Source organism: Pipistrellus kuhlii, unplaced genomic scaffold (assembly GCF_014108245.1).
Source record: "Pipistrellus kuhlii isolate mPipKuh1 unplaced genomic scaffold, mPipKuh1.p scaffold_m20_p_24, whole genome shotgun sequence".
NCBI classification, from domain to species: domain Eukaryota; kingdom Metazoa; phylum Chordata; class Mammalia; order Chiroptera; family Vespertilionidae; genus Pipistrellus; species Pipistrellus kuhlii.
Genome location: NW_023425523.1, coordinates 2,110,609 through 2,135,992, shown reverse-complemented (window position 1 = coordinate 2,135,992; position 25,384 = coordinate 2,110,609). Strand labels below are relative to the sequence as shown.

The 25,384-nt window shown below is 57.6% G+C and overlaps 2 protein-coding genes across 2 annotated transcripts in view; one reads left to right on the top strand and one right to left on the bottom strand.

Annotated features, from left to right (window-relative positions):
* Positions 1–9,057: 9,057 nt before the first annotated feature.
* LOC123652996 (collagen alpha-1(I) chain-like) lies at positions 9,058–11,985 on the top strand. Its single transcript, XM_045587031.1, has 2 exons — positions 9,058–9,570; positions 10,267–11,985. Exons 1-2 carry the CDS (start codon positions 9,058–9,060, stop codon positions 11,089–11,091), a joined length of 1,338 nt encoding a protein of 445 aa, XP_045442987.1. The 3' UTR covers positions 11,092–11,985.
* A 4,926-nt stretch (positions 11,986–16,911) lies between these two features.
* CDC14A (cell division cycle 14A) overlaps positions 16,912–25,384 on the bottom strand; it is a 66,994-nt gene continuing 58,521 nt past the window's right edge. Inside the window, exon 17 of the transcript XR_006742560.1 lies at positions 16,912–16,923. The gene's annotated coding sequence lies outside the window, so the exon portion shown is untranslated. The remainder of the gene's footprint in view (positions 16,924–25,384) is intronic.

The window sequence follows — 25,384 nt, the reverse complement described above, 5'->3', positions numbered from 1 at the left end:
GGCATGGCAGGCTCAGGCGCCCTGCAGGCCAGAAACACATCCCGACCCAGCACCAAACAAACAAGCAAACAAACGAGGGCAGACTAGAACGTCAGTCTGGGGGAGAGCAGCATGAGGGCCAACCACGTATACAAACGATGGCACTGCTTCTCCCAGGCTGTGCCACTCATCATGCATGCCCACGCCGCCGGACATATCAGCGTGACACTACGTTCTTCGGAGTCCTCGGCTCCTTGTCCACCGCGTGTTCCATCCTTGGCACCAGCATGGCGCCCAGAGTATACGTACATGGCGCAGTAACTGTAAGAAGGAATTTATGAAGATTTGGGGGGAATACAGCGTATAAGCTTAGTATTAATCCCCACTGGTTGTTGGGAAAACTGCAAGACTGAGATGAGGCTGAGAGGCGGGGAGGAGGAGGAACGGCCATGCCAAGGCCGTATTGAATTCCCCCTCTATTTCATTAAATGTATTGGGGTGACACTGGTTACTGTGATCGGATGACTTGGGGGGGGCGCCCCATTAGAAGGAAGCCTTGCCACATTCTCATTTCACAATCGCTCATTAGCGGCATCGAGGCTCGGCCGGACTTCTGGGTACATAAATATTTACACGACGGGGCCTGTCGCCGACCGTTGTCTATTTGTCGGAGATAATAAAAAGCTGACTAATAGCATCCTTATCGGGGACAGGAACACTTCCTCATCCGGGAAGAGGAGGCCGCTCGGCTAAGTTTAACCAGCGAGGTGCCAGGGTTTCCACAGAGGACCTGGATGTCATAACAACAAGCTTCCCAACACCGAGCCCCCAAACTGAAAATGCAAGGGTCAAGGCTTCTGAGTCTTAAAGCTAAGAACACTTGGCCACACACACCTACAAGGGCAGACATCGTGGTAAACTGCATTTCCATCGCTTCCTTTGGGAGTGAGATCACTCATTGACACCTTGGCCCAGTGTATGATAATTTTTTTCCTGAATTCCTCACATAACTGTAGGTAGGTAGTGATAGCATGTAAATTTAGAATCCTGAGGTTTTCCTACTTATTGTAAGGTTTCAGCCTATTTCTTATTGTTCTTGAAGAACAGAAAGATGTAAGCATATGAGTAACTTAAATATATGCAGCCAACTTGCTTGGTGGAAATTTTGTACCAATTTACCCATCAGCATTGGTGACAGTGCCCATTCTGTTTTATTCTAACTAGCACTGGATTTAAAATATATATATATATATATATATATTTCCTGCTAATCTGAAAAAAAATGTAGTTTCCTTTTTATTTTAATTTGCATTTATTTGAGTACTGGAGAGAGTGCTAATATTGATGGCTAGTTACATTTTTCTTATGTGAATGAGAAGTGTGTGTCCTTTGCCTGTTTACCTCTCAAGGTCCTACTGCTTTTATTATCATTGTGTGTGAGTTCTGAATATGTTAAGATTACAAACCTGTCTGTCACATTTCTTACAAATACCACACTTTCTTGATTCTAAGTTGCCTCTGCTGGGAAGACACATCATTACTTTAATAACAGCTTTTAAGGGGGAAAAATACTGGAGTCATAAGATGTTGATTATAAGACATCTTGATTTCAGAGATGGTAAAATATTAAAATGCAGAGAATGTTAGAATGTAGGGTTGGCTCTGAATGGATACAGCATGAATGTGTTGTGGATTCTGAGACATGGATCCTCTCATCTGATGAATATTGCTATTGAATGGAGAGATCCGACCCCCATATCTAAGAGTGTAGCCAGTCTGATGAAATACGTGGATTTTAATCCAGGTCATTAAAATATTGAATCAGTCCTGGCTGGTTTTGCTCAGTGGTTAAAGCGTCAGCCTGAGGACTGAAGGGTCCTAGGTTCCATCCAGGTCAAGGGCATATGCCTGGATTATATACCCAATTCCAAGTAGGGGGCATGCAGGAGGTAGCCGATCAATGATTCTCTTTCATTATTGATGTTTCTATCTCTCTCTCCCTCTCCCTTCTTTGCTGAAATCAATAAAAATATTGTATCAAATCGGAAGCAGTGACCTGAACCTGGGTCACGAATGGTTCCAAGCTATTTAGTTGGTAAGCGCTGCCGATGATGGAGGGAGCCCTGGGAACGGTGGTGGTTTGGGAATATGAGGATTTATTGATGGGGAGTGACATATGGAAAACTTGTGATAATGGCATGATCTAGACTGGGCTTCTCTGATTGGAGCCAAGGATGAGTGTGGTGCTGTCACCATCCTTCCTTGAGATCCAGTGACCCAGGGCCATCTGGAAGTGCCCCTTTACCCATGCACTGACCGCACCTACAGCTCTCATGGATTAAAGGTATATGAATGTGGGAACATGTTGTGGAGAAAAGGTAGTCCAGGTGGAACCAATAGATGGACTTACTCATTCTTAAGACTGGTAACTTCTCCGTTTCTCCATTCATAAAGCGGGCATGTAGCCGTACCTATCCCAGGGTGTCTGTGGAGAGTAAATGAGACCAGACTTGGCACTCAGTCAGCACGTTATTACTCTAATCTACTTCTCTCCCCCCACGCGATGGCACCCTGATTCGGAAAGGGACTTGTCAACCAGCAGCTCCTGGTTTCTCTGGGCAGCATCATGGGTGCTGGAAATTCCAGCTGGAACGAAGCAGGCTGAACCATACAGGAGCCCGGTGACAGCCTGTCGCCGGGAAGACGGGTCACCACGGAGGGCCTGGCGCGGGAGCCCATGGGGCTGCCACACCCCAGAAGCTGGGGGTCAACACTGGCTCCAGAGAGCCCGGCACCCACCCATGGCGGAGCTGTCCACAGGGAGCTAGAAATAACCACGGAATCTCCTGCCCCATTGGACGACATTCAAAACATGCAATGGCAGCGAGAATTGAGGTGCCTCTGCCAAGAAGAAATCAAGAGGAACAATGGGCGTCGGAATGTTCCCTTGAAGTCGGCTTCCCTCGGGGACTTTCTCGCTCGTTACCTGTAAACGCCTGGGTTCACAGAAAGGATCAGCGGCAGAAAAAAAGAAAATATTCCCGGTGTCCCCATGGCTTCCGACAGAGGAGACCCTGAGGTCAGACAAGAGAATTAACTTTCTAAATTCAATTTACTTAAAACATTGCTTCCTGGATTATAGCGCATGAAGCTTGTGGCCGAGGGGAGCTTGAAAGCAATCAGACACCCTATCTTCTTTTAAACAACAGCAAAAATTTCCTTAACGAAGAGACCAAGGCCTGGAAAGGAGCAGGAAGCTCGGTCCCCCGACTCTGGTCCTGGGGGCTAGTTTTCTTGAGAGTTTCTCTATCGTCCAAGCGTCCGTCAGTGGCCTTCGGGCTGCCCAAGGACCCTGATGGCACAATGGCGTTTAGAAATTCCCATTTATTTTTGTATTTAAAGTGAAAAGGACCGAGCAATGGTTTTGAAAGGAGCACCCATGTCCATTTCAAAGGGATAAAAGCGGTCGGTCGGTGCTAGCCGCGTGGGGCTGGGACCCCAGACGTACTCGGTTCTCAGTTGGAGCCTCGGGCACTCTGTGGCACGCCGTTACACGTCCAGCAAACACGCGTGCCGGGCTCTGAGCCCCGAGGGAGGCCGCAGGACAGAGTCCCTGAGGCCCCTGAGGCGCCGGAGCCTGCAGAGAGGGGAGGGGTGGGCCCTGAGCTTCGCGGGGTGAGTGGCAGGAGGACGAGGACGAGGTAGGAAGGGTGTTCTGCAGAGGAACCAGCCCATCTGCCGCACTGTCCGTCAGAGGTGGTGACTCTTGGCTAAATCCTGGAGCCTGAGCAAGACCAGGTGGAGAAGATAAGATAAGAGCAATCCTGGAAGAGGAAGCAGATAAATCTTTGTGGTTTTTAAAAAAATATTTTATTGATTCTTTTACTGAGAGGAAAGAAGAAGGATAGAGACCTAGAAACACTGATGAAAGAGAAACATGGACCAGCTGCCTCTTACACGCTCCCTACCAGGGATGTGCCCACAACCAAGGTCCATGCCCTTGACCGGAATCGAACCCGGGACCTTTCAGTCCACAGACCGATGCTCTATCCACTGAGTCACACTGGTTTCGGCAGATTAATCTTCGAAGCCTCATTTGATGAGCTCCTGAAGGTCGGAGGCCAGGGGTGCTGGCCTTCCCAGCCCTCACGGCAGCACGGGCCTGGTGGAGAGTGGGGTGTGTGGGGAGGGATTGCTGAGGGAATGAATGAATGAATGAATGAATGGAGGCTGGCAGGGAGTGGACCCTCATGGCCAGCCAGTGGCGTTCGGCACTCTATCCCAATGGGCCTGGTGTCTGTGTTGTCCCAGGCTCCCCTCTGGTGCAACTACGGCCGGAGGCAGCCATCAGGTGTCTGTGACCGAGGGGACGGTGGGCAGCACTGTGGGCTGAGAGGCCACACAGCCCGGGGGAAGGCCCTGCCTTCTTAGCCGTGGGCTCTGCTGGGCCGCTGCCGCGGCCATTAGCCACACCCAACCCCACCTTCCTCCCGGGACCCCGCGGCCCCTCACGCCCCAGGGGCCGCGCCTTCTCCCCTGGAAGGCTCGCTTCCCGGCTTCTGCAAGACCCTCCGGCGTGACCTCGGTGTTTGTTTTCTGCCGCGATGTCTCCATGGCTACCACGGAGGTCCGTTGACCTTTTATCGGGGTTCCAGAACGGCAGCCAAGAAACGGTGCCTGGTGCTCTGTCCGCCTCTGTGACATCCATCCACGCCCCGCCTGCTTTCCCCTGGCGTTTCGTAACGCTCTCCTGCTGGTAGACATTTGGGCTCCTTCAAGCCTTTGGTGACTGAATAAAGCCGCTGCGGACATCCTGGCAGCTCTGAGGCGGCCATGCTTCCCCGGGGCACAGGCCTGGAAGCGGAGGTGTCGGAGGAGGGAGGCAGCTTCGGGGTCCTGAGCCGATGGGGAAAGTGGTGGTGGGAGGGAAAGGGCCTTCGGCCGCCGTCTGTTGGTTGTGTGACTTCCTGGGGGAGCATTTACAGCTGCCTTTGGCCACCGTGAACAGATGTGCTTCCGGGTAAAGTCTCGGGATCCGGCTGGCCAAGTCAGAGTGCCCTTGACCTGCATCGTTCATGTGTACGAATCTCTGACATGCTTTCCTGGAGCTTCTCAGAAACCCCGGTCCTCAGAAAGCCTTGGGACGATGGGAATGTCCTAACTACGCTCGGCTGGAAGGCCTCTGCACAGCACAGAGCCGTCTGAGGGCCGCCACCCCCGTGAATGGCCCTGTCACGGGGGAGTGGGTAAGCTCTCGTCCGCGTCACCTTTTCCGGGGGCCGCCCGGGGACTCGGGGCTTCCACTCGGGAGTCATCGGCGAGAACGAAAGGACTTTCTCTGGTTATTTCAGCCCCAGCACCCGCCTTCCAACGAAACGGCCTTTTCCTCGGCTTGAGCTCACGCCTTTGTGTTGGGAACGGACCCGGTGCCAAGTCCGCTAATAATTAGATTATGCGCGTCCTCTGGGGAAGCTGGAGTCTGATCAACTTCCTCCACATGGTGGACGTGTTTCTGAGGCCCTGGGCACGGCCCTGCCCTCGCCGCTCGCCTCCCGAAGCCGCTGCGCCTGGGGCCGAGGCCCACCGCCTGCCCGGCCTCCCCCTGCGGCCGCCCCACTTTCCGTAAGGCCCTCCGATAGCGCGGACACCCACTGTCTCCTCCCACCCATGGGCGATAGGCCCCGCACAGAGGTTATCTGGGGGTTTTGTCTAGACTCTGAAACAAAAGCATCCCGGGAACAGCTCCAGGCGTTTGATTAACGGGCCGGGCCGTTCTGGGAACGCGGTCTGCGCTGGCCGCCCTCCCTGGGTTACCGGACTCGCCACCGGCTCTCGCTCCGGGCGCTGCGGGGCTTCTGCTCGGACCGGATGTGGCCGCCGGGATTCTCACAGAAGCACTCATCCCGAGGCCGCCGCACGTTTGTGTGTAAGCCTCTGGCTAGATTTTTTTTTTTTTCTTTTTTTAAACAAATACGAGGGGGTTCATGCTAGCCTCTGCGGGAAAGAATATTCTGCTGAGTCCCCGATCCCGCGGGTGGCCCGCAAGCATCTTCCCTCTGACGGTCTCCCCCGCCGTGGGTCTAACGGAACTTGGTTTCAGAGGCACCTGGGCCTGAACGGCCTGCCTCGGACGCGGTGCCGGCAGCCGCTCTGGAGCTGGCAAATCTGCCCGCGTGCCGGGATCCACGGGGGCTCATTTGTCCAGATCGCTCGGTGCCATGTGGCCCCTGAGGGACACCGGCCTGTGGGGACTCGCCAGCATGTGGGTGGCCGGCTCCACGCTGAGGGGGCAGGACTCGCTTCTTGCTGAGTGGCCTCTTGCACGCCCGGCCTCTGAGAGGAAGGAAGGACCAGCGTTCCCCGCAAACATTCTGAGATTCTCCACTGTGGGGGGCAGGGGGTGAAATAACTTCTCAACAAGAGTGGGGAATCCCCCCACCCACCCCGCCCCGGTGTTACAGGCTTTATAGAGCCTCGGCCGCGGAGGGAAGGTTCTGCAGGGAAGCCTGGAAGGGGCTGAGCAGCCAGGTCCAGAGACTTCCCCGTCCTGGATAATTACAGGTTCAGCTCCTGAGTGTGTGTCCTCCATCGCTGCCTCCTGCAGGCTCAGCCCCGCCCGGCCTCCGCCTTATGAAGTATTCAAAGCAGCTCATTAATAACTGACTCGTCTGCCCCACCCGGCTCTGCAGCCGCTGCCCTTGGACACTTCCTGGGTCCGGCTCCCGCCCGCTGGCCCTCGTCCCGCGGGGCCGCCGGCTGCGGCTCTTCCAGCAAGTCCTTGGCAGAGCTCTCGTTTGGCCGCAGATCTCATGCCTACTGGCCCCGGCCGGTTCCTCCCACATCATCTCCCGGCCCGGTCAGCCCTGGGCGTGTCCCACCCCCGCTGCTGCCGCCCCGCCCGGACTTCCAGTCTGTGTGACCCACGTGGGAGCTGATGCCCCGGCCATGCCAGGCCAGGCCAGGCCGAGGCGCCGGGTCACCCTCGGGGTCACTGCTGCAGCTCCGTGCAGCCGAACCAGGTAGCTCGCCAACCGCACCTCCTGGCCAGGACGGCCTCCCGGGCGGCCCTCGGTTCTCTCCCACCTCCCACGGGCAGCCACCCCTCACCGCGGGGTGTCCCCTCCTCACCTGGAGCCCGGGCCGGCCCCTGCCCGCCCCACCCATAACTATGGTGGGAACGACCTTCGGGAGTTTTAGGCGTGGCCTGAGCGAGGACTGGAAGCTTCCACTTGCTGCCTCCTGCTGCCCTGACTCCCTGTCAGGGGTCTGAGCTCTTTGCTAGAAAGGCCGCCCCGCGGAGGGGCGAGGAGGTGCTGATGAGGCATCCTGCCCCCCCCCCCCCCAGTGGTGAGCCTTCTGTGGTGCCCACGTAGCACGTGGCAGCTCTGGGGCCAGCACGGTAGGGGGACCCCGGGGGAGCCGGCCCGGGGAGCATGCTCAGCGCATCACATTAGGGGCGAGAACAGGACGTGGTTGTCTGAGCCACTCGGCACCAGCGGGATGGGCTGCGGGGCGAAAGGAAACGGAGAAAGGGGTCCCCCAGGGTCATGACGAAGCAGGAGTCCAAACCGGGTCTCCCCACTAGACAGCGGGACCTCTGGGACCCTTTTCCACAGGCAGCTCGGCCGTAACCTGAGTCACAGGAGGGAACATTACTGTTAAGCCCAAGTCTTACGTGTGTGTGCGTGTGCATGTGCATGTGCGAGAGTGTGTGTGTGTGTGTGTGTGTGTGTAAATATACATACACATCTTCAAGGTTGCATGTAAACTTGCTGTGGAAACACACAGCTCACAGAGGCATCGGCCCGGCAGAGTCGGCTTGGAGATGGACGAGGGGAATCCCAGCGGAGTTCACCCTACTTCACAGTCAGTGGCCTCCTGGCGGCGAGGCCCCGGCTGGTGCGTCTCTTGGGAGGGTCCTTCAGCTTCTCTTGACTCGGTGTATGTGCATCGTTCAATCATCAGCCTGCGGACTGAAGAGTGCCGGGTTCGATTCCGGTCAAGGGCATGTACCTTGGTTGCAGGCACATCCCCAGTGGGGGGAGGGGGTGTGCAGGAGGCAGCTGATCGATGTTTCTCTCTCATCGATGTTTCCAGCCCTCTCTCCCTTCTCTCTGTAAAATAAAAATTAAAAAAATCAATAAAATATATTAAACAACAACAACAACAAAAAGGAGCCTGGCTTTTCAGTAACACGGAATCATTTCCTCATTTCAAGAAGCGACCCTGTTTCTTCTCCTCTGCCCGGGAAGACCCACCCGCAGCCACTCCCTCCTGGGACAGCTCCTCTCCCACCAGCGCCTCCTCCGCCTTCTTCCCCGAGCTCCGCCCGCGCACAGCGCTCAGCCACCCTCCCGCGGCCCCTCCAGCACCGGCTCCATCACTGCCATCATCAAGCCTCTCACAGAGCACCTCCGCCTGTGCCAGGCGGTGTCCGTGCCCGTGCCCGGCGCCCTGCCCCGAGCTCACTGCCCGGTCTGCGCCCACCTCCCTGGCGCTCCCTGCGGGATCGGACCCGCTGGCCTCTCCCTGCTCCCTGGCACCTCCCCCTCCCGCCCGGTGGACAGCCCTGCTCCGCCCTCTGCTCGCCTCCCTGCACTCCTGTCCCCGCGGAGGCTGTCACCTTCCCGGCCACGGGCGGGAGCCCAGGCTCTGCCCTCAGCCCCTCTCCCCCTCCCAGACCTCGGCAGCACCCCTGCCGTCAACCTGGGGGTGCCCTTTGGGTCCCGCAGGTCTCCATCCTCAACCACAGCCACAGTCCTCACTGTGCCTCCCCCCGCCCGGGTGTGCCTGAGCACGCGGCCCACAGGGGACTCGGAGGCCCGTGGACTGGAGAAACGATGGCCAGGAGCCGCCGGTCTGGGCGGAGGCCTCTGGGCTGAGGAGGCCACATGGGGTGGGGGCAGCGCTCCAGGCGGCAGAGAAGGGCCCTCGAGCTGGCGAGTGGGCGGCTTCGCTTTCACTGGACGAAGTCTTACTCATGGGCTCCGCTTCTTGGTAGTCACGTGGCTTCCCACATGGCGGCCCCTGGCAGGCGGACAGCCGGCTTATCTCCGAGTCAGCAGCCAGCGCCTTCCGATGGCCAGATGTGACCTCAGCAGCAGCGGGCAGGGCGCGGCGGGCACTGCCCAGGCGGCCGGGCTGGGGCACCTCGGCCCAGCCAGCCGTCCCGCTCTCCGAAGCGGGCGGGAGGGATGCGGGCGAGCAGCCACCTCTCTCCCTCCCGCGTCTGGCAGGTGCTGGGATGACTCAGACGCTTTGTCCTGGGCTCACCGACGACAGCGGCGGGAACGGGCTGGGTGGCTGCGCCCCGCGCCCGGTGCCACGGACGGGGCGCGTGGGGCGGGAGGCTTCCGCTGCCCCCTCGGAGCCCGATGTCTGTGCTCACAGATACTGTGCGCACTGAGACGGGACACACAGCAGAGGACGGCGGGAGAGCTCGCTCCCCAGGAGGCAGAGGGAGGGCCGTGGGCAGCCCTTCCTTTCTCCACCGCCTTCCTCCGCCCGGCTCATCGGCCCCCCGTCCGCCTCCTGGGACGCCGGGCAGGGATCCTGTCCACTGGCCTCAGGGAAAGTGAAAACCCAAAGGATGTAAGTGAGGTGTCCAGGAGTACATCGCAGTCTATATCTATATCTGTATCTATATCTGTATCTATATCTGTATCTATATCTGTATCTATATCTGTATCTGTATCTGTATCTGTATCTGTATCTATATCTGTATCTATATCTGTATCTGTATCTGTATCTGTATCTATATCTATATCTATATCTGTATCTATATCTGTATCTGTATCTACAATATATCTATATCTATATCTGTATCTATATCTATATCTATATCTATATCTGTATCTGTATCTGTATCTGTATCTATATCTATATCTGTATCTGTATCTGTATCTATATCTATATCTATATCTATATCATCTGTATCTGTATCTGTATCTATATCTATATCTATATCTATATCTCTAATATCTATATACCTATATATCTCTATCTCTATCTCTATCTCTATATCTATACACACTGAGTGGCCAGATTATTATGATCTCTGAATCTCTGAATGCATAATAATATAAATATAAATACATATTTACATTACTGATTTATAATAATACAAATATAAATATGTATATTACTGATTTCAGAGAGGAAGAAAGAGATGGAGAGAGATAGAAACATCAATGATCAAGGGTGATAGATGCTCATGGATCAGCTGCCTCCTGCACACCCCCTTCATGTGCCCTGACCAGGAATTGAACTGCGACTTCTTGTTCCTAGGTCGACGCTCACCACCGAGCCACCCGGCCGGGGTTTAACCACGCGGCCGGTCAGACGGACAGAGGGCGGTGTGCGGAGAGGAGCCCACGCCGGGAGGAGCCGCCATCGCATGCTGCTTGGGCAGGAGGCCTCCCGGCACCCTGTCCTCTCCCGGACACAGCTCAGCTGCCGGCACGCTCCTTACCACGTTCCCGAGCCGGGGAGGGCGGGGGCGGCACTTCCCAGAAGCCGCGGCTGAGAAACGCCTCCCCAAACCGGGATCAACAGCCCGCGCCAGCGCGGCCCAGCGGGCTCCCGGGGGAGCGGTGTTTACCCGCAGCCCTGGGCCCGGCCAGCAATCCTGCCCGCAGCCCCAGAGGGGCCCTTCCCAGGACGCCCGCCTCGCCCGGAGGGAGCTGGCCCTGCGATCGGGGAGGCGGCCAGGCATCGTCCACGGGCGTCCGCCTCCTCCCGGGGAGCGGCCGCGGCCGTGGCACCGCCGAGTGGCCTGTGACAGACCGGCCGGAAGGGTGTGGCTGCACCAACCAGACAGGGAGCTCCCTGCCCGCCTGGGCCCGAGCGCAGCAGCTGCTCAGTCAGTCTGCGGGCAGCTGCGTGCTCACCGCCCGTGTCCCGAGGGGCGTGCCGTCCTGTTTGCACGGCGGGGCTCCCTCCAGGCTGCAGAGATGTCGGCGGCTTCGGCGAGTCCCCCGCGGGAGCAGCTGGCGTGGGCGTGGGGAAGCGCCGGGGCCACGGGCCCCTCCCTCACAGGGAGGCCTGGCGCTCGCGGACGTCAGAGCGGAGTCAGGTGGCCCCAGAACAGTCTCCCTGCCGCCTCCCCGGTGACACCGACAGGAATGCCCTCCGGAGCCCGCAGGGCGGAGGGCCGGCTGCCCTTCTGGAGCCCTCCACCCCAGCCACGAGGCTGTGGGCGCCCGGGCCTGTGGGTCCATGGACTTCAGAACCAGGCACCGGCCCCACCCCTTCTCAGACGCAGGCGCTCCGTTCTCCTCTGGAACCGGCCAGGCGTCAGCGAGCACAGCTCGTGGCCGGGGTTACTGTGTTCATAAGGCCTTTCTCTTTGACAGGAAAAACCCACCCCCCAAAACGCCTCCCGCCCCGGCCTCCCGCCAAACCCGCTGGAAGACAGTGCAGGGGCAGTGGGCCCGTCGCTCGCTCAGCACCAGCGGTTTCACTGCCTCAACCCTCTTCCCCCAAAGCCGGTCTGTGTAGGTCGGGCCGAACCCAGATCCTGTTGGATCGCAGGAAAGTGTGGGTCCCCAAGGACCCCGATCGCAGCAGTGAAGGCCAGTGAGCCGGCCTGACTGTGACCCCTGGAATCCCCCTAAAGCGCTCTCCCGGGGGCACAGGCTCCCCGAGAAAAACATCCAGCGCGATGACGTCGCCTTTGCTGCTGGAGCAGCTGGGCAGTGAGGGACAGGGCCGGCCCCCGCAGAGCGCGTCTGAAGGCTGAACCTTCCTCAGCACAGCTGCAGGCGCTAGTGAGCGTCCAACAGGGACAGCGAGCCAGCCCGGGCGGACAGGGGGACTGAGGGCTCCTGGGAGGCACTTATCTGGCTCTGAGTGACCAGCTTGCCCTGGCTGGTGTGGCTCAGTGGTAGAGCATCGGCCCACACACTGAAGGCCAGCGGTTCGATTCCCTATCAAGGGCAGAACCGCTCATACCTGGGTTGCAGGTTCGTTCTGCCAGCATTCGAGAGGCAACTAAGCGGTGTTTCTCTCTCCACAACCTAAGGCTGTCTCCTCCGCTCCGGAGCTCCCCCTATCTATCTCTCTCTCCCTGTGTCTTGGTCCTCTCTCTCTCGCTCTCTCTCTCTCTCCTCCTCTCTCCTCCCTCCATCCACTCTCTCTCTCTTCTTTCCTTTTCTATTTCTATCTTTCTCTCTCTCTCTCTCTCTCTCTCTCCTCTCTCTCTCTTTCTCTCTCTCTCTCTCTCTCTCTCTCTCTCTCTCTCTCTCTCTCTCTCTCTCTCTCTCCTCTGTCTGTTTGTCTCTCTCTCTCTCTTTCCTCCCCCCGCCCCAAATCAACGGGGGAAAATATCCTCAGGTGAGGATTAACAAAAAAAGAAAAGCTATGTCGATGAAGTGACCAACTGTGAAAGGAATACTGTGTCCACCCAATGATTTCCCCGGGGCCTGGGCAGGTGGCCCTGACTGCCTCAGGCACAGGACACAGGGGCCCACGACCCCCAAACCACCTGCTCGGGGCTCACAGTGTTGTCGCAGGAGAGACGCCTAGAGCAGCGGTCGCCAGCCTTTCGGACCTCAGTGTCCCACAGACCACTGGGCGGCGCGCTGCCCTGGCTGTTCTCCGCACCTGCCTCTCCTCGCAGGGCTGGAACCACAGCCTGCTCCCTTGGCAAACTGTGTGCCTGGGACCATCTGTTTCTTTGCAAAAAAATAATCAGCCGAAACCGGTTTGGCTCAGTGGATAGAGCGTTGGCCTGCGGGCTGAAGGGTCCCAGGTTTGATTCCGGTCAAGGGCATGTGCCTTAGTTGCGGGCACATCCCCAGTAGGGGGTGTGCAGGAGGCAGCTGATTGATAATTATCTCTCATCGATGTTTCTAACTCTCTATCCCTCTCCCTTCCTCTCTGTAAAATTCAATAAAATATATTTTTTAAAAATAACCAGAAAGCTCCAATGACGATGCTGACAGTGGTTAGCACTAAGCGGGGTCCGCGCTAAAATGCTGACAGTGCGAACGCGGACGGATCTCAGTTTCCTCTTGTGCTTTATTAACGCTTTCCGGATTCTTCTAATTGTGCTTTTTAAAGGCTTTTTAAAAATGACATACTTGAACATACTGTTCCTCTTTCCTGCTGGCATTTCCTCTCTCTCTCCGTCACATTTCTCCCAGCTCCCCCACAAGGGCAGCCCTCCCGTGGCACCTCGGCCCCGGCTGCCAGCGGGTGGAAGGGACGCAGACTGAGAGACCGTGTCTGCTGTGGCAGCGGGGTCCCCGGGACCACTGGAGGCCACAGAGAGAAAACCCCAAACCCCATTCGCATTCTCCCGGGAAGAATTTCTCCGGGCCCCTAAAGCTGACGTGGCCATCGGGGTGCACGTGGGGTTGTTCTTATGGCAGCTGCTGGTGTCAGCTGTTAGTCATAAACAGAACCCGAATTTTCTCCAGAGAAGGGGTGGTCTGCCATCTCTCTCTCTCTCTCTCTCTCTCATTAATTCCAAACAAAAACCTCATCATCTGGGCAGATAAGGCCGATCCGAAGCCCTGAGGGAAGGGATGCATCTCACAGGCCTCCGTCCGGGTCCGGCGAAGGTCCCACAGGCCACGCATCTTTGGATTCGGAGACAGACGTGTCGGGGCGGCAGGACCGGCCTGCTCCGCCTGGGGCGGTGTGTGATCGCTCAGAGGAATGCGCTCTCCCCTGCCCCCGGCTGCCTCTTGTCCAGCCACGGGCCCTCCCGTCGCCGGGGTCGGCCCTCGGGGTCAGCCGCCAGCTGCAGGAGGGACGTGTGCATGCACATGTCCACCGGCCAGCTGCATAGCGTCCCGGACACCGAGCACCCCCCTGGGTGCAGACATCACCCACAGGGACCAGCGCAGGCGCCGGGTGCAGGGCCCGCACCCAGAGCGCAGGCTGAACGGCCAATCCAGGCCCAAGAACCGCAGACTTTGCGGCGGATGCTGCACGTCTAGGGAGGGCGCTTGCTAAGGTGACCAGACATCCCACTTTTGGCGGGACAGTCCCGATTTTTAACAATTTGTCCCTCGTCCCGTGGCATTTTTAAAAAAGCCCCGATTTTTTGCTGAAACCGGTTTGGCTCAGTGAATAGAGCGTCAGCCTGCGGACTAAAAGGTCCCGGGTTCGATTCCGGTCAAGGGCATGTACCTTGATTGCAGGCACATCCCCAGTAAGGGGGTGTGCAAGAGACAGCTGATGGATGATTCTCTCTCGTCGATGTTTCTAACTCTTTCTCCTTCTCCCTTCCTCTCTGTAAAAAATCAATAAAATATATATTAAAAAAAAAAAAAAGTCCCGATTTTTGGAAAGATTCCGCGGCGTTTTAAAAAAGTCCCGATTTTTTCCAAAAATCGGGACTTTTTAAAAATGCCGCGAGACAAATTGTTAAAAATCGAGACTGTCCTGCCAAAAGCGGGCCGTCTGGTCACCTTACACTTGGTGGGAAAGCAGAGCTGGGCGCCCTGCCCGCACGCCGTCTCCAGCCCTCCCGGGCCACGTGCTGTAGACAAGGGAGTGAGCGAGGCCCTCTGGGCTCAGTTGTTCCCTCTGTGCAATGGGTTAACAGCCTCCCCTGCCTCCCGGCCGTCCCGCAGACTCACTGACAAAAGCCACCTGAGGCTCTCGGGACAGATGCCCGCTGTTGTCTGAGAGCTCGTGTTGTCCTGGCATTTTATCTAACCATCCTGGTGTGTAACCGGGGAAACTAAGGCCCGGGAGAGGGAGGGACTGACTTTCCCGGAGGCCCCAGAGCGGATGGAGCATGAAGCCGGGCAGGACACTGGGCTTCCGGGCTCCCCCAGGACCCCCACCCCCACCCCGGACGCCCTGCAGGAGCTGAGCACTTCCGAGGGGCTCGAACCCGTGGCCTCCCCCTAGGCGCTAAGTACAAAAACAGGCCTCCAAGGGCACAGCCCCTCCCCCCGGCCGGGCGCCCGTCCACCAGGCTGGAAGGAACATAATGTCCCCGGCCATCGAAGGGGAAGCCAAGGTCACTGTCAGGCCCTCTCCCCGAGGGCCAGCCCCGCCTGCTGCCCCTGGACACTGCTGGCACGGAGCCCCCCGCCCCCGGCCCGCCGGCGCGGACACGGAGGGCAGTGCGTGGGGCCGCCCTCTGGCCCGCTGGGGAGGGAGGACCCCTGTCCCTCAGCTCCCACAGAATGCACAGCTCTGCACTTTTTCACAATAAATAACACAAGAGAGCTCTCTCCCCGCCCGGGGGGATGCAGAGTGCTTTTCAGGAAAGCGGCCGAGAGAGGCGATGGGTCCCGGCCTCGCCTCCGTGTGTGTCTGGCCTGGAAACGCAGGAATAAGCCGAATCGTCTGTGTGCATCACAATGAGCTTTAGAGCAGGGGTGCCCTGGGCCGGGAGCAGCGGCCGGGCCCTGGGCAGGGCGGGAGTGCCACCTAGCTGCCCTCCTGGGGGACACTGCCCTTCCCTGGACGTTCTCCGTGCCCGAAGGAGCCAGCCCGGGGCCAGCACCCTGCTGGGCTGATGAGAGAGACAGACGGAGAGGCCAGCATCGCCTTGCCTGTCCGCGCAGAGCGAGCAGGCCAGAGGCAGCTGGGTAGGATCTGCGAGTCTGGCCTCACGCCACCCCCGGCCACACACACAAACTCAAGATGGATTGAAGATGACAACGGAAGGCCCGCAACCGTGAAACTCCTGCCCAACACTCCCTGACGTTGATGTTGGCAATGATGTTTGGGGCTTGCAACCAAAAGCTCAGGCAACAAAAAGAACAGTAAACCAGTGGGATTGCGTTAACCTGAAAAGCTTCTGCACAGCAAAGAAAACAGCCAACAAAGTTAAGAGGCAGCCTGTGAAATGAAAACCATATTTGCAAACCAAGTATCTCATGAAGCGTTAATATAAAACTAATCCGTATGTGGAGTGATTCCTGTGCATCTGGAGGGCGTAGGCCTCTGGGAGAGGAGGAGGAGGCCACGCTGAAGGAGGCCAGCCAGGGGCTGGGGTGAACACTGAGCCCCCGCAAACACGGGGTGTCAGGCCAGGAAAGGGGGTGCCGGGTGGCAGTTCATGGCACAGTAAACTCGTTACTGAAAGTCTGCGGCACACCAAAAAGGTTATTTTTTGCCGATCTGACAAAAACAATAGGTATAATTTTTATTGGTTTACAGAAATAATAATAGCAATTACCCACCCGTGACTTTTTTTTTTTTTTTTTTAATCAGATGCCTGTACTTGTATATCAGGATTTCTGGTACCAAGAATTAATCAGTCAGATGCAACCTTAATGTGCAATGTGACCAAGAAGATGCTACTCTTATATGACCTGTAGATTCCCACTGGGAAATTCCCACTGGACGGGGCATTCCCACTGGGCGGCTATTGTTGTGTTGACTGTTGTCATTTTTTTATTTGACAATTTGAGAAAGAAGAGGTGGATGCCCCTGACTAGTCAGGTAGTGCATGTTTTAAGAACTCTTGTGGCACAGGTTGAAAATCACTGCCCTAGAGAAAGAAAATATTTTAGAAGTAATCCTGTTATTTGTAGATTTTTAATATTTCCTACAGCTTTTGTGGTATTATACTATGTTAGTATAGTTTTGGTAATATATTATTTCTTGAAATATTAATGTTTATTGCCTGTAACATTATTTAAAATTGTTTTTCTTGGGAAAAAAGAAAGAAAGAAAGAAAACCTCTGAGGGGAGGCTGATGAGAGGTGAAGCCAGCAGGGAATCTGAGGAGCTCTGGACAGAGGGACGGGGACGCCATGAGCATGAGGCAGGACCTTCCTGCCAGGCAGGGTTTTATGAAGAAAGTTGTCACTGTGCCCGAGGCTGCTGAGACATCTAGCAGCCGGGGCGAGTCAGCTCAGCTCGGCCACTCAATTCTAGGCTCCAGGAAGCTCTCAGCCCTCACAGCCCCTCCCCTCCCCCATGGATGCAAGTCTGCACTTAAGCCTTCATTCCTTTGTTTAATTACATCTGAAGTCCCGTGAGTGAAATAGCAAATTAAGTCATTTCTACCCTCTGGAGGGATAAGCTTTGGATCATTTGTGGATCCTGGAGATTTGTAAGGAAGAAGAGGGGGCGGGGGGGAGGGGAGAGAGAGAGAGAGAGGAGGAGGAGGAGGAGGAGGAGGAGGAGGAGGAGGAGGAGGAGTGTGGGTAGTGAGGGAAGAGAGGGATGTCAGAGTGGAGGGGAGAGAAGGCAGACACGCTGGGAGACACCAAGCAGCAACGTACCTCACACGTTTGCCCGGGGCCGGCTCCCTGCTCTGAGTCACTCTGTGCCGGCGGGTACTCTGGCTGACACCTGATTTCATAAATGCATATGACTCTCCCTCCCATCCCCTAGGGTGTACGCACATGGTCTCTTTATATGAGATACACCATCGATAATTACATCACCATCCTCCCTGAGGATGTATTAGAGTCATGATTAGGGACAAAACTCTTATGCTCATATAAACACCACATGACAGCAATTTTCACCCAAGTACCCTCGAATGCTGGTGTGCCGCAAGAATTTTTAGAACATGCAATACTTGACTACTTAGTCAGGGCACTGACCTCTTCTCCTTAATAATGTCAAATAAAAAATGACAATAGCCAATACAACAATAGCTGTCCGGTATGAGTAAATCAAAATTGTTAGATCAGCAAAATATATTTTTTGGTGTGCTGCAGAAGTTGAGTAATTAGTTTATATGTGCCATGCAATGACAAAGGTTAAAAATCACTGCCACATGATGCTACTATTTGACTAATGGAGATGTGGTGAATGAGATAGACTTGCCCATGACTAGCATCTTCAGAGCAACCCACACCCAACTAGACCAACCCACACCCAACTAGACCAACCCACACCCAACTAGACCAACCCACACCCAACTAGACCAACCCACACCCAACTATCCAACCCACACACAAGACCAACCCATATCCCACTGGACCAATCCACACCACTAGACCCACCCACAACCCTGAAGAGGTTCCATTTGTCAGAGAGAGGCCCCCCTCCTGCTTGGGAGCTGGTGAACGTGGACTCCAGTTGGCATGCTTGAGTGGAACCCATTGGTTGCCCACTTCTTTATAGACTCTTAATTCTCCTTTGTTGGTCTTTCACAGATCCTCAGGGGAGAGAAAAACGGATAAATCATCCATCTTTCATGTCAAATGTTTCCACAGTAAGTGAGTTCCAGTGACCTGGTGGGGGGTAGAAATACCATTCATCAAAGTGCTTAATTCTTTAAAAACCCTGCTTCCACATCAGCATGTTCTGAGGAGCAAAACAAAGGAAGTCAGCATCCTCCCCACGACTTGCGGTTAGAAAAATAATGATGTTATGTAACAAGTGTCCCTTCACCCTAGGAAGTTCTACTCAGAAGAATGCGCAGGGAGCAAACTATCAGGTTAGTGAATGCAGGCAAAAGGCACGCCATATGCCTTTTCCCAATTCCCAACAGGGCGAGCCAGGTGTGCCTCCGGGGAATGTGATTCCTGCCCAACTCAGAGCAGGGCAGAGCCTGGGACAGGGTGAGGCACGCAGGAAAGGCCACAGGGGCACAAACAAAGAGACCTTGGCCCCCGGCTGACGGGCCGACTCTGTTCTCCACACGCGTCCTTGCAGCGTCTCACCGGAAGTGCCGGCCAGCGATTCCCAAATCGCTTATCTGAGGATGAGATTTCCCTGACGGTGCAAAAAGGAGGCAGCGGCGTCTCCCTCAGGAGGTGTTTTTTGAAAAGCAAGCATTTCCCCTCTTCCCCTCTTCAGATCAACCCCCTCCGGAGAAGGTTAGCGTTCCTGGAGAGCAGCCAAAGGGCCCAGAGAGACTCTGTCCCCGGAGGCTAAACATCAACCAGGAGGAGAAAATTCAACAAAGTTGCTTAAAAACCAACCAAACCAACAACCACAAAAACCCACTTTTCATGTGGAGGCCATAGGATTGCTGGGGGGAGGGAGGGGGGCAGGGCCCTGGGACAGTCGGGTCCCTGGGGCCACGGGGCTGCACTAAGTCGGAGCCAGGACTGGGGTTGCATTCCAGGCACTGTGCCAGGCAGGAGGGCTCTCCCTGTTAGAATTCATCAGGGGCATTTCCTGCGTCAGCCCTGGCTTGCTCTGGATTGCCCGGACGGTGGTCCACAGCAGCTGCCGGCTGGGTCTGCCCCGTGGGAGCAGTGCCTCGATAAGACTCCACACACAACCGGACTGAGAGCGTGAGTCTCGCCCCCGACTTTCTCCCTGTTCTCCTCCCACCTGCAGGAGCCAGCCCTCCGCCATCGCCACCGCCTCCCGCTAGAAATGGGGGCATCGCCTGGGATTGTCACTTGTCCCTGATACTTTGGATCAGCAGCTCGGGTAGAGGGAAGAGCAGGAATGTCTGATCAAACTGGCGTAGCTTCCCGCCCCGCCACGGACTGATCGCTTGATCTCAGGTCCAAGTTCCTGGACTTGTCAGAGCTCTGCCTCCCAGCCTGCGGCCTGGATCCGCAGACACGGAGCCCCCGGCACTGCCGAGAGGGCGACCGAGGGTGACGTGTCCATGCCACCCTGACGGCACTCGGTGAGCTCTGTACGTGTGGGTTCCTCTCTGCCGAGGGTTCTCACTTCCCGGCCTTATGATCTCTCACCCACCGTCCTTCAGTCCCAGTTTACAGAGGCCACCGACTCAGAAACGCTACAGCTCGCCCAGGACTCCCCAGATTATAACATCTCAGGACCCTAATGGATACGTTTCCACATGGAATGATGGGGAGACATGGGTTACGTCCGGAGCCCCCAGCAATCATTGCTTTTGGTCACTTCTCTGTTCTGCCAGGCACCACCCACATGTGACAGAAACAACTGAAAATCCACTAACAATTTGGTCAACTTATAAAATGCCCATTTTTCTTCTAAAATAAAAATAAAAATAAAAATAAACTGTAAAAGCAACTCCCTGGCCCAGGGCTGTGGCCCAGAGATTGAGCATCGACCTGTGAACCAAGAAGTCACTGCTGGGTTCCCGGCCAGGGCACAGGCCTGGGCTGTGGGCTGGATCCCCAGTGCAGGGCATGCAGAAGGCAGCCCATCACTAATTCTCTCTCATCGTTTCTCTCTCTCTCCTCCTCCCTTCCTCTCTAAAATCAATTTAAAAAAAAAAATATTTTCTTTTAAGAAAAACAACTTCCTGGAGCCCGTGAGGCCTCTCTATGGGCTAACGTTCAAAACCCCGCGGCCACCTTTGGTCTCATTCCGACGTGGCAGCCCTTCACCCACTGGACAGAGGCTGGCCGGAGAGATGTTGTTTTAAAGGCCAAACTCCGGGCTCAGCAGTCTGGCTGTGGCCTCAGGAACAGCCTGTTTCCCACCGCAGTCCCCCGGGGCTCCTCCGGCTCAGCCTCACGCCCTCCCCCTCTGGCGGGCCGGGGCCCGGCCCTCCCCGGCCCTCCGCACAGGAGCCGCTCCGAAGGAGCTGCATTTCCAGTCCCTGGTTTCCTCAGGAGGGAGAGCCTTAACGAGGTCCCGCTGGCCTTTGGCATCTGTTTTCTCCTGCTCAGCGGAGGCATCAGGGCTCACCGGGGTGAGGCAGCCAGGAGCTGGGGCCCGGGGCGGGGCGGCGTGAGGATGCGGGCGAGCTGTCTTTATTATTATTTTATTTTTTGGGGGGTCCCGCTTCACTTTCCCATTTGGTTCTACCTTCCAGCCGCACCAAGATCATCCACACCCTTCTCCTCCCCCAGTGTTGCCTGCGTGTTTGAATCGCCAACAAATAGGGATGTTCTAGTCCCGTATTTCCGCCTCCCGAGTCCCAGGCAGGGGAAATCTGCCCAAAATACCGTGTTTCCCCGAAAATAAGACATCCTCTGAAAATAAGACCTAGCGCAACTTTGGGAGAAAGAATTAATATAAGACACTGTCTTATTTTCGGGGAAACAGGGTATCAACCCTGGGTTTAGAGAGATGACCTGTTTCCACAAGTCGCCTCTGAATTGAACCCCTGGATCTCTACGCAGGTTTTTAGGGACCAGAAATTCTGCCATAGGAAGCGTTCAAACCAGAAAGCCGGCCCCAGTGTGGTACACTCAGAGAGTAAGGTGACCAGGCGTCTCGCTTTTGGCGGGACAGTCCTGATTTTTAACAATTTGTCTTGAGTCCCGCGGCGTTTTAAAAATGGGGACTTTTTTAAAAAGGGGCGGAGCGCAGGACAAAGCGGGACACATTGATAAAAAGCGGGGCTGTCCCGCCAAAAGCGGGACGTCTGGTCGCCTTATCAGAGAGAGAAACCAGGCCGAGCGAGCCCAGGGCGAGCCGCCCCACGTCCCTCCTGTAGTGGGGACGAGATTTGTGATGGCACAAGGGAAGCCACCCCTGCAGGCCCGGCAGAGCCTCGCTAACTGCTGGACCCGTGTCCAGAGCCTCGGGGGAAGGAGGGGGCAGCCACTGAGTTCAGGTCTCTGATGTCACCTTCTTAGAAAGACCTGTCCTGCCCTGGCCGGTGTGGCTCAGTGGATAGAGCGTCGGCCTGCGGACTGAAGGGTCCCAGGTTCGATTCCGGTCAAGGGCATGTGCCTTGGTTGCGGGCACATCCCCAGTGGGGGTTGTGCAGAGGCAGCTGGTCATGTTTCTCTCTCATCCATGTTTCTAGCTCTCTATCCCTCCCCCTTGCTCTCTGTAAAAAATCAATAAAAAATATATATTTTTAAGAAGACCTGCCCTGCCCCCTGTGCGGGCCTGAGCAGAGCGCCCGGCGGCCGAAGGCCACTGCCATGGGCGTGCGGGGAGGACGCGGCAGTTACTTGAGGGGCCCCTTTGCCCTTCGCATGCGCAAGCAGTAGCACCGAGAGTGCTGCGCAGGCGCACCCTCCTGAGCCTGCTGGTGCGAATGCGGCCCGGGCGCCGCTGATGGGCCCGAGGCCCTGGTCTGAGGGTATATAAGGGGCGTCCCGCTGTTCTCCACACCCGCACCCCGCATCCCGCACCCCGAGTGCTCCAGTCCTCCGCTCGGGGTGCTCCCGCTCTCCTGCGCCCGCACCCCGCACCCCGCACCCTGCACCCGCACCCCGCACCCTGCACCCCGCACCCCGCACCCCGCACCCTGCACCCCGCACCCCGCACCCTGCACCCCGCGCCCCGCGCCCCGCGCCCCGCACCCTGCCCCCCGAGTGCTCCAGTCCTCCGCTTGGGGTGCTCACGCCGGCGCTCGCCACCGGCCGGCTGTCCTGTCGCCCCTCCTGTGCTCTCCTCCCGGCTGGTCCTCCTCCCTGCGCTCAGCCTCCCCTGGGCGGCCTCGGGTCCCGGCTTTCCTTTCCGAAAAGCTGGCTTCGTGGGAGGGAAGGGGTCTCTGAGACAAAGCGTTCCTTCTTCCCTGCGCCCCCCCCCCCCCCGCGGGGGTGCAGAGGGCCTCGGGGCTGGGCTGGGCTGATCTGTAAAGACTTGCGGGAAATGGTGCAACCCCGAATGTGCCGGTGACGCCCCCTTGTCTCGGTGGGAGTGACACACACACACACACACCCCGGAGCGGAGGGCGGTCGGGCCACTTGGAGGGGCGGCTGCAGGCTCCCAGGTGCCTCTGGCCCAGGGCCCGGCTGGGGGGCTGCTTTGCCGCCCTCCTCTCTGCGCCCCGGTTCTCGCCTCTGCAGAGGCGTCCCCTGGCCTCACCTCTTCCGTGCAGGCGCAGCCCGCAGCCGGCCCCTGCCTGGCAGGTGTGGGCCGGGCCGGCACAGCGGCTGCAGACCAGAGCGGTGCAGCTGAGCCCGGGCGGGCCCCGTTGGCATGCCCAGCTTTCGGGCTCCATCCCCAGTAAGGGCGTGCAGGAGGCAGCCAATCCACGATTCTCTCCCATCAACGATGGTCTCTCTCCCCCTTTCCCGTCCTCTCTGAAATCAGTAGAAATTTTTGTTTGTTTGTTTGTTTGTTTGTTTTAAATCTGATTTCCTCCCAGCCCAGCCCTTCCGTCTTACACTCAGAGTCGGACAGAAGTGTTGCTCCAGCGCCTTACCTCGTCATCCAGACCTCATGCGTGCTGCCTCCTTCTCTCTTTACTTTTTCTCTTTTTTCCTGGGTTTTGGCTTTGCTCTTTAAGACTTTTCATTATGAGAAATTTCCCAAATGAAGAAAGCAGCACTATGACCCCTGTTCCCCCCATCCCGCCCACATCTGACCGGCTCTGCCGCCCTCGCACCTCTCCCGGCCCCCTCCTGCCTCCTCACGCGGGTTAGGCCGTGATGCACACACGCGTGCCCCTGCCTGAGGCATTCCTGCGGGCGGGAGCCGCTAGGAGAGGATTCCCGAGAAGCGCAGGATCGCCCTCAGACTCAGGAAACGGGGTCCCCACCGGCTCTCACGCTTTAAAAGGCTTGGCCACGGGGCGAGGAGGCCCGAGGAAATGTGCCCCGCTGGGGCCAGGCCCCGTCCGCAGGTGCTGGTACCCGGAACCTGGGAACCCCTGCCCAGGCAACTCCAGCCCCTGCAGGACGCCCTGAGCCAGGGTGCCCTGCTGGGTGTGCACGGTGGGCACGGTGCCCGCGGGAGAGCTGGTGTGGCGGAGCTGGGACCCGGGCGCTGAGTCCACACACACGGGTGAGGCCTCTCGAAGTACTGAAGGGTGGGCCCCTGTTCCTGCTGACGAAGCCCTCCCTCTGCAGCCCACGCTCTCCTCCCCGCCCATAAGCCGTCTCAGTGTCTGAGAGCAGGAGGTCTGCGGTCCCCAATGTCCCTGAGTGTCAGTGTTCCCCAATGTCCCCGAGGGTCAGTGTTCCCCAATATCCCCGAGTGTCAGTGTTCCCCAATGTCCCCGAGTGTCAGTGTTCCCCAGTGTCCCCAAGTGTCAGTGTTCCCCAGTGTCCCCGAGTGTCAGTGTTCCCCAATGTCCCCGAGTGTCAGTGTTCCCCAATGTCCCCCAGTGTCAGGGTTCCCCAATGTCCCCGAGTGTCAGTGTTCCCCAATGTCCCTGAGTGTCAGTGTTCCCCAATGTCCCTGAGTGTCAGTGTTCCCCAATGTCCCTGAGTGTCAGTGTTCCCCAATGTCCCTGAGTGTCAGGGTTCCCCAATGTCCCTGAGGGTCACTTAGCTCCCTGATTCCCCGTCAAGGCAGCTCCCGGGCTGGGGAGCCGGGGAGCCGGGGAGCGGGGAGCCTGAGGGGTCCCGGGAGGAGGAGGAGCGGGTGCAGGTGAGGCAGGGCCGCCAGGCACGGGAGCAGAGGGAAAGGGGTCACTGAGGACATGGCCCCCCGCCCTCCGCGCTCCGCTGGTGCACGGAGCTTCCCGGGGCGTCCCGGCCCAGAGCTACCGGGGCCCTCCCAGCTCCCCCGCCCCCGTCCTCCGGAAGAGACTGTGCCCCATAGAGCACACTCCCCCTCCTCTGAGCCACGGCCGCCTGCCTGGCCTTGGCAATCTCCCCGGAGTGTGTGAAGCAAAAGCCACACGTGGTGCCTCCATGCAAACCCCAATTCTTGTCTGTGCACTTGCTTCATTTTGGAGGGGGGGGGGGGGCGGGAAAAACGCCCGTTACATCCTCCGCCTCAGCCAGGGGCAGCGGCGGCTCTAAGTCACATCCCCCAGGAAAAGAACGAGGGAGACACGACCTCGCTAGGAGCCGCTCCCGAGTGGGTCATGTGTGGTCTCCTCTGGGTCCGAGCTCCGGCTCCGTGAACGCGATCCGCAGAAGCGGTGAGGCGGGCACCCAGCCGGCCCCAAGGCGGGGCAGACAGGCCGCCGGGAGGCTGACAGCGAGCGGTCAGTGGCGTTAACCACCCACAGGCGCAGCCTGCAGGGTCTCCCCGCCCTGGCCGCAGGAGGCGGTGACTCGGAGGGGGTGAGGTGGGTGCGGAGCGCAGTCGTATAGAAGCATCCGGAGACCTCGTTTGCCCACCGGAGAAGCAGGAGGAAGGCCTCGTTAACAGACCGTTTTGCTGGATTCGGAAGAGGGACCCCGGCCCCCTCCCCTCCTCCAAAGGAAAACCCTTAGCTCTGAGCTGCTGCCATGCCACCTCATCCCCAATGCCTCCCCCTCGCAGCCAGGAGCCTGCGCCCCTCCCCGTGCTGGCCCGGGGGCCGTGCCGTCCTCTGAGGGGGTCCTCTCAGAAACGGGAAATCTATCCAGCGGGCGAAGAGCGTGCTTCCCGCACGGTGCCGGGACACGGTGTCGCCTGGTACAGGGACAGGGGGGCGTGCAAGGAGACGGAGGCAGAAGGACACTCAGGACAGGAGTCTCCACTTTAATCATTCGCATTGAGGGAAACGGGAACAGATGCACCTTCGTCAGAAACGGTCATGCACTACGGGGGCGCGGGGGGTGGGTTAATAAAACGACCGCTGGCCTGTTACTGGTGCCGCACATGTTTGTTCCGCTTGCTTTTACTACACACACAGCCCAGGTCCCCGCAGCTCCCGTCACTCAGGCACGTGTCCCCCCTCTCCCAGCTGACACTGTCCCGAGGGCGACAGCGTGACCCCGCTCTCCGG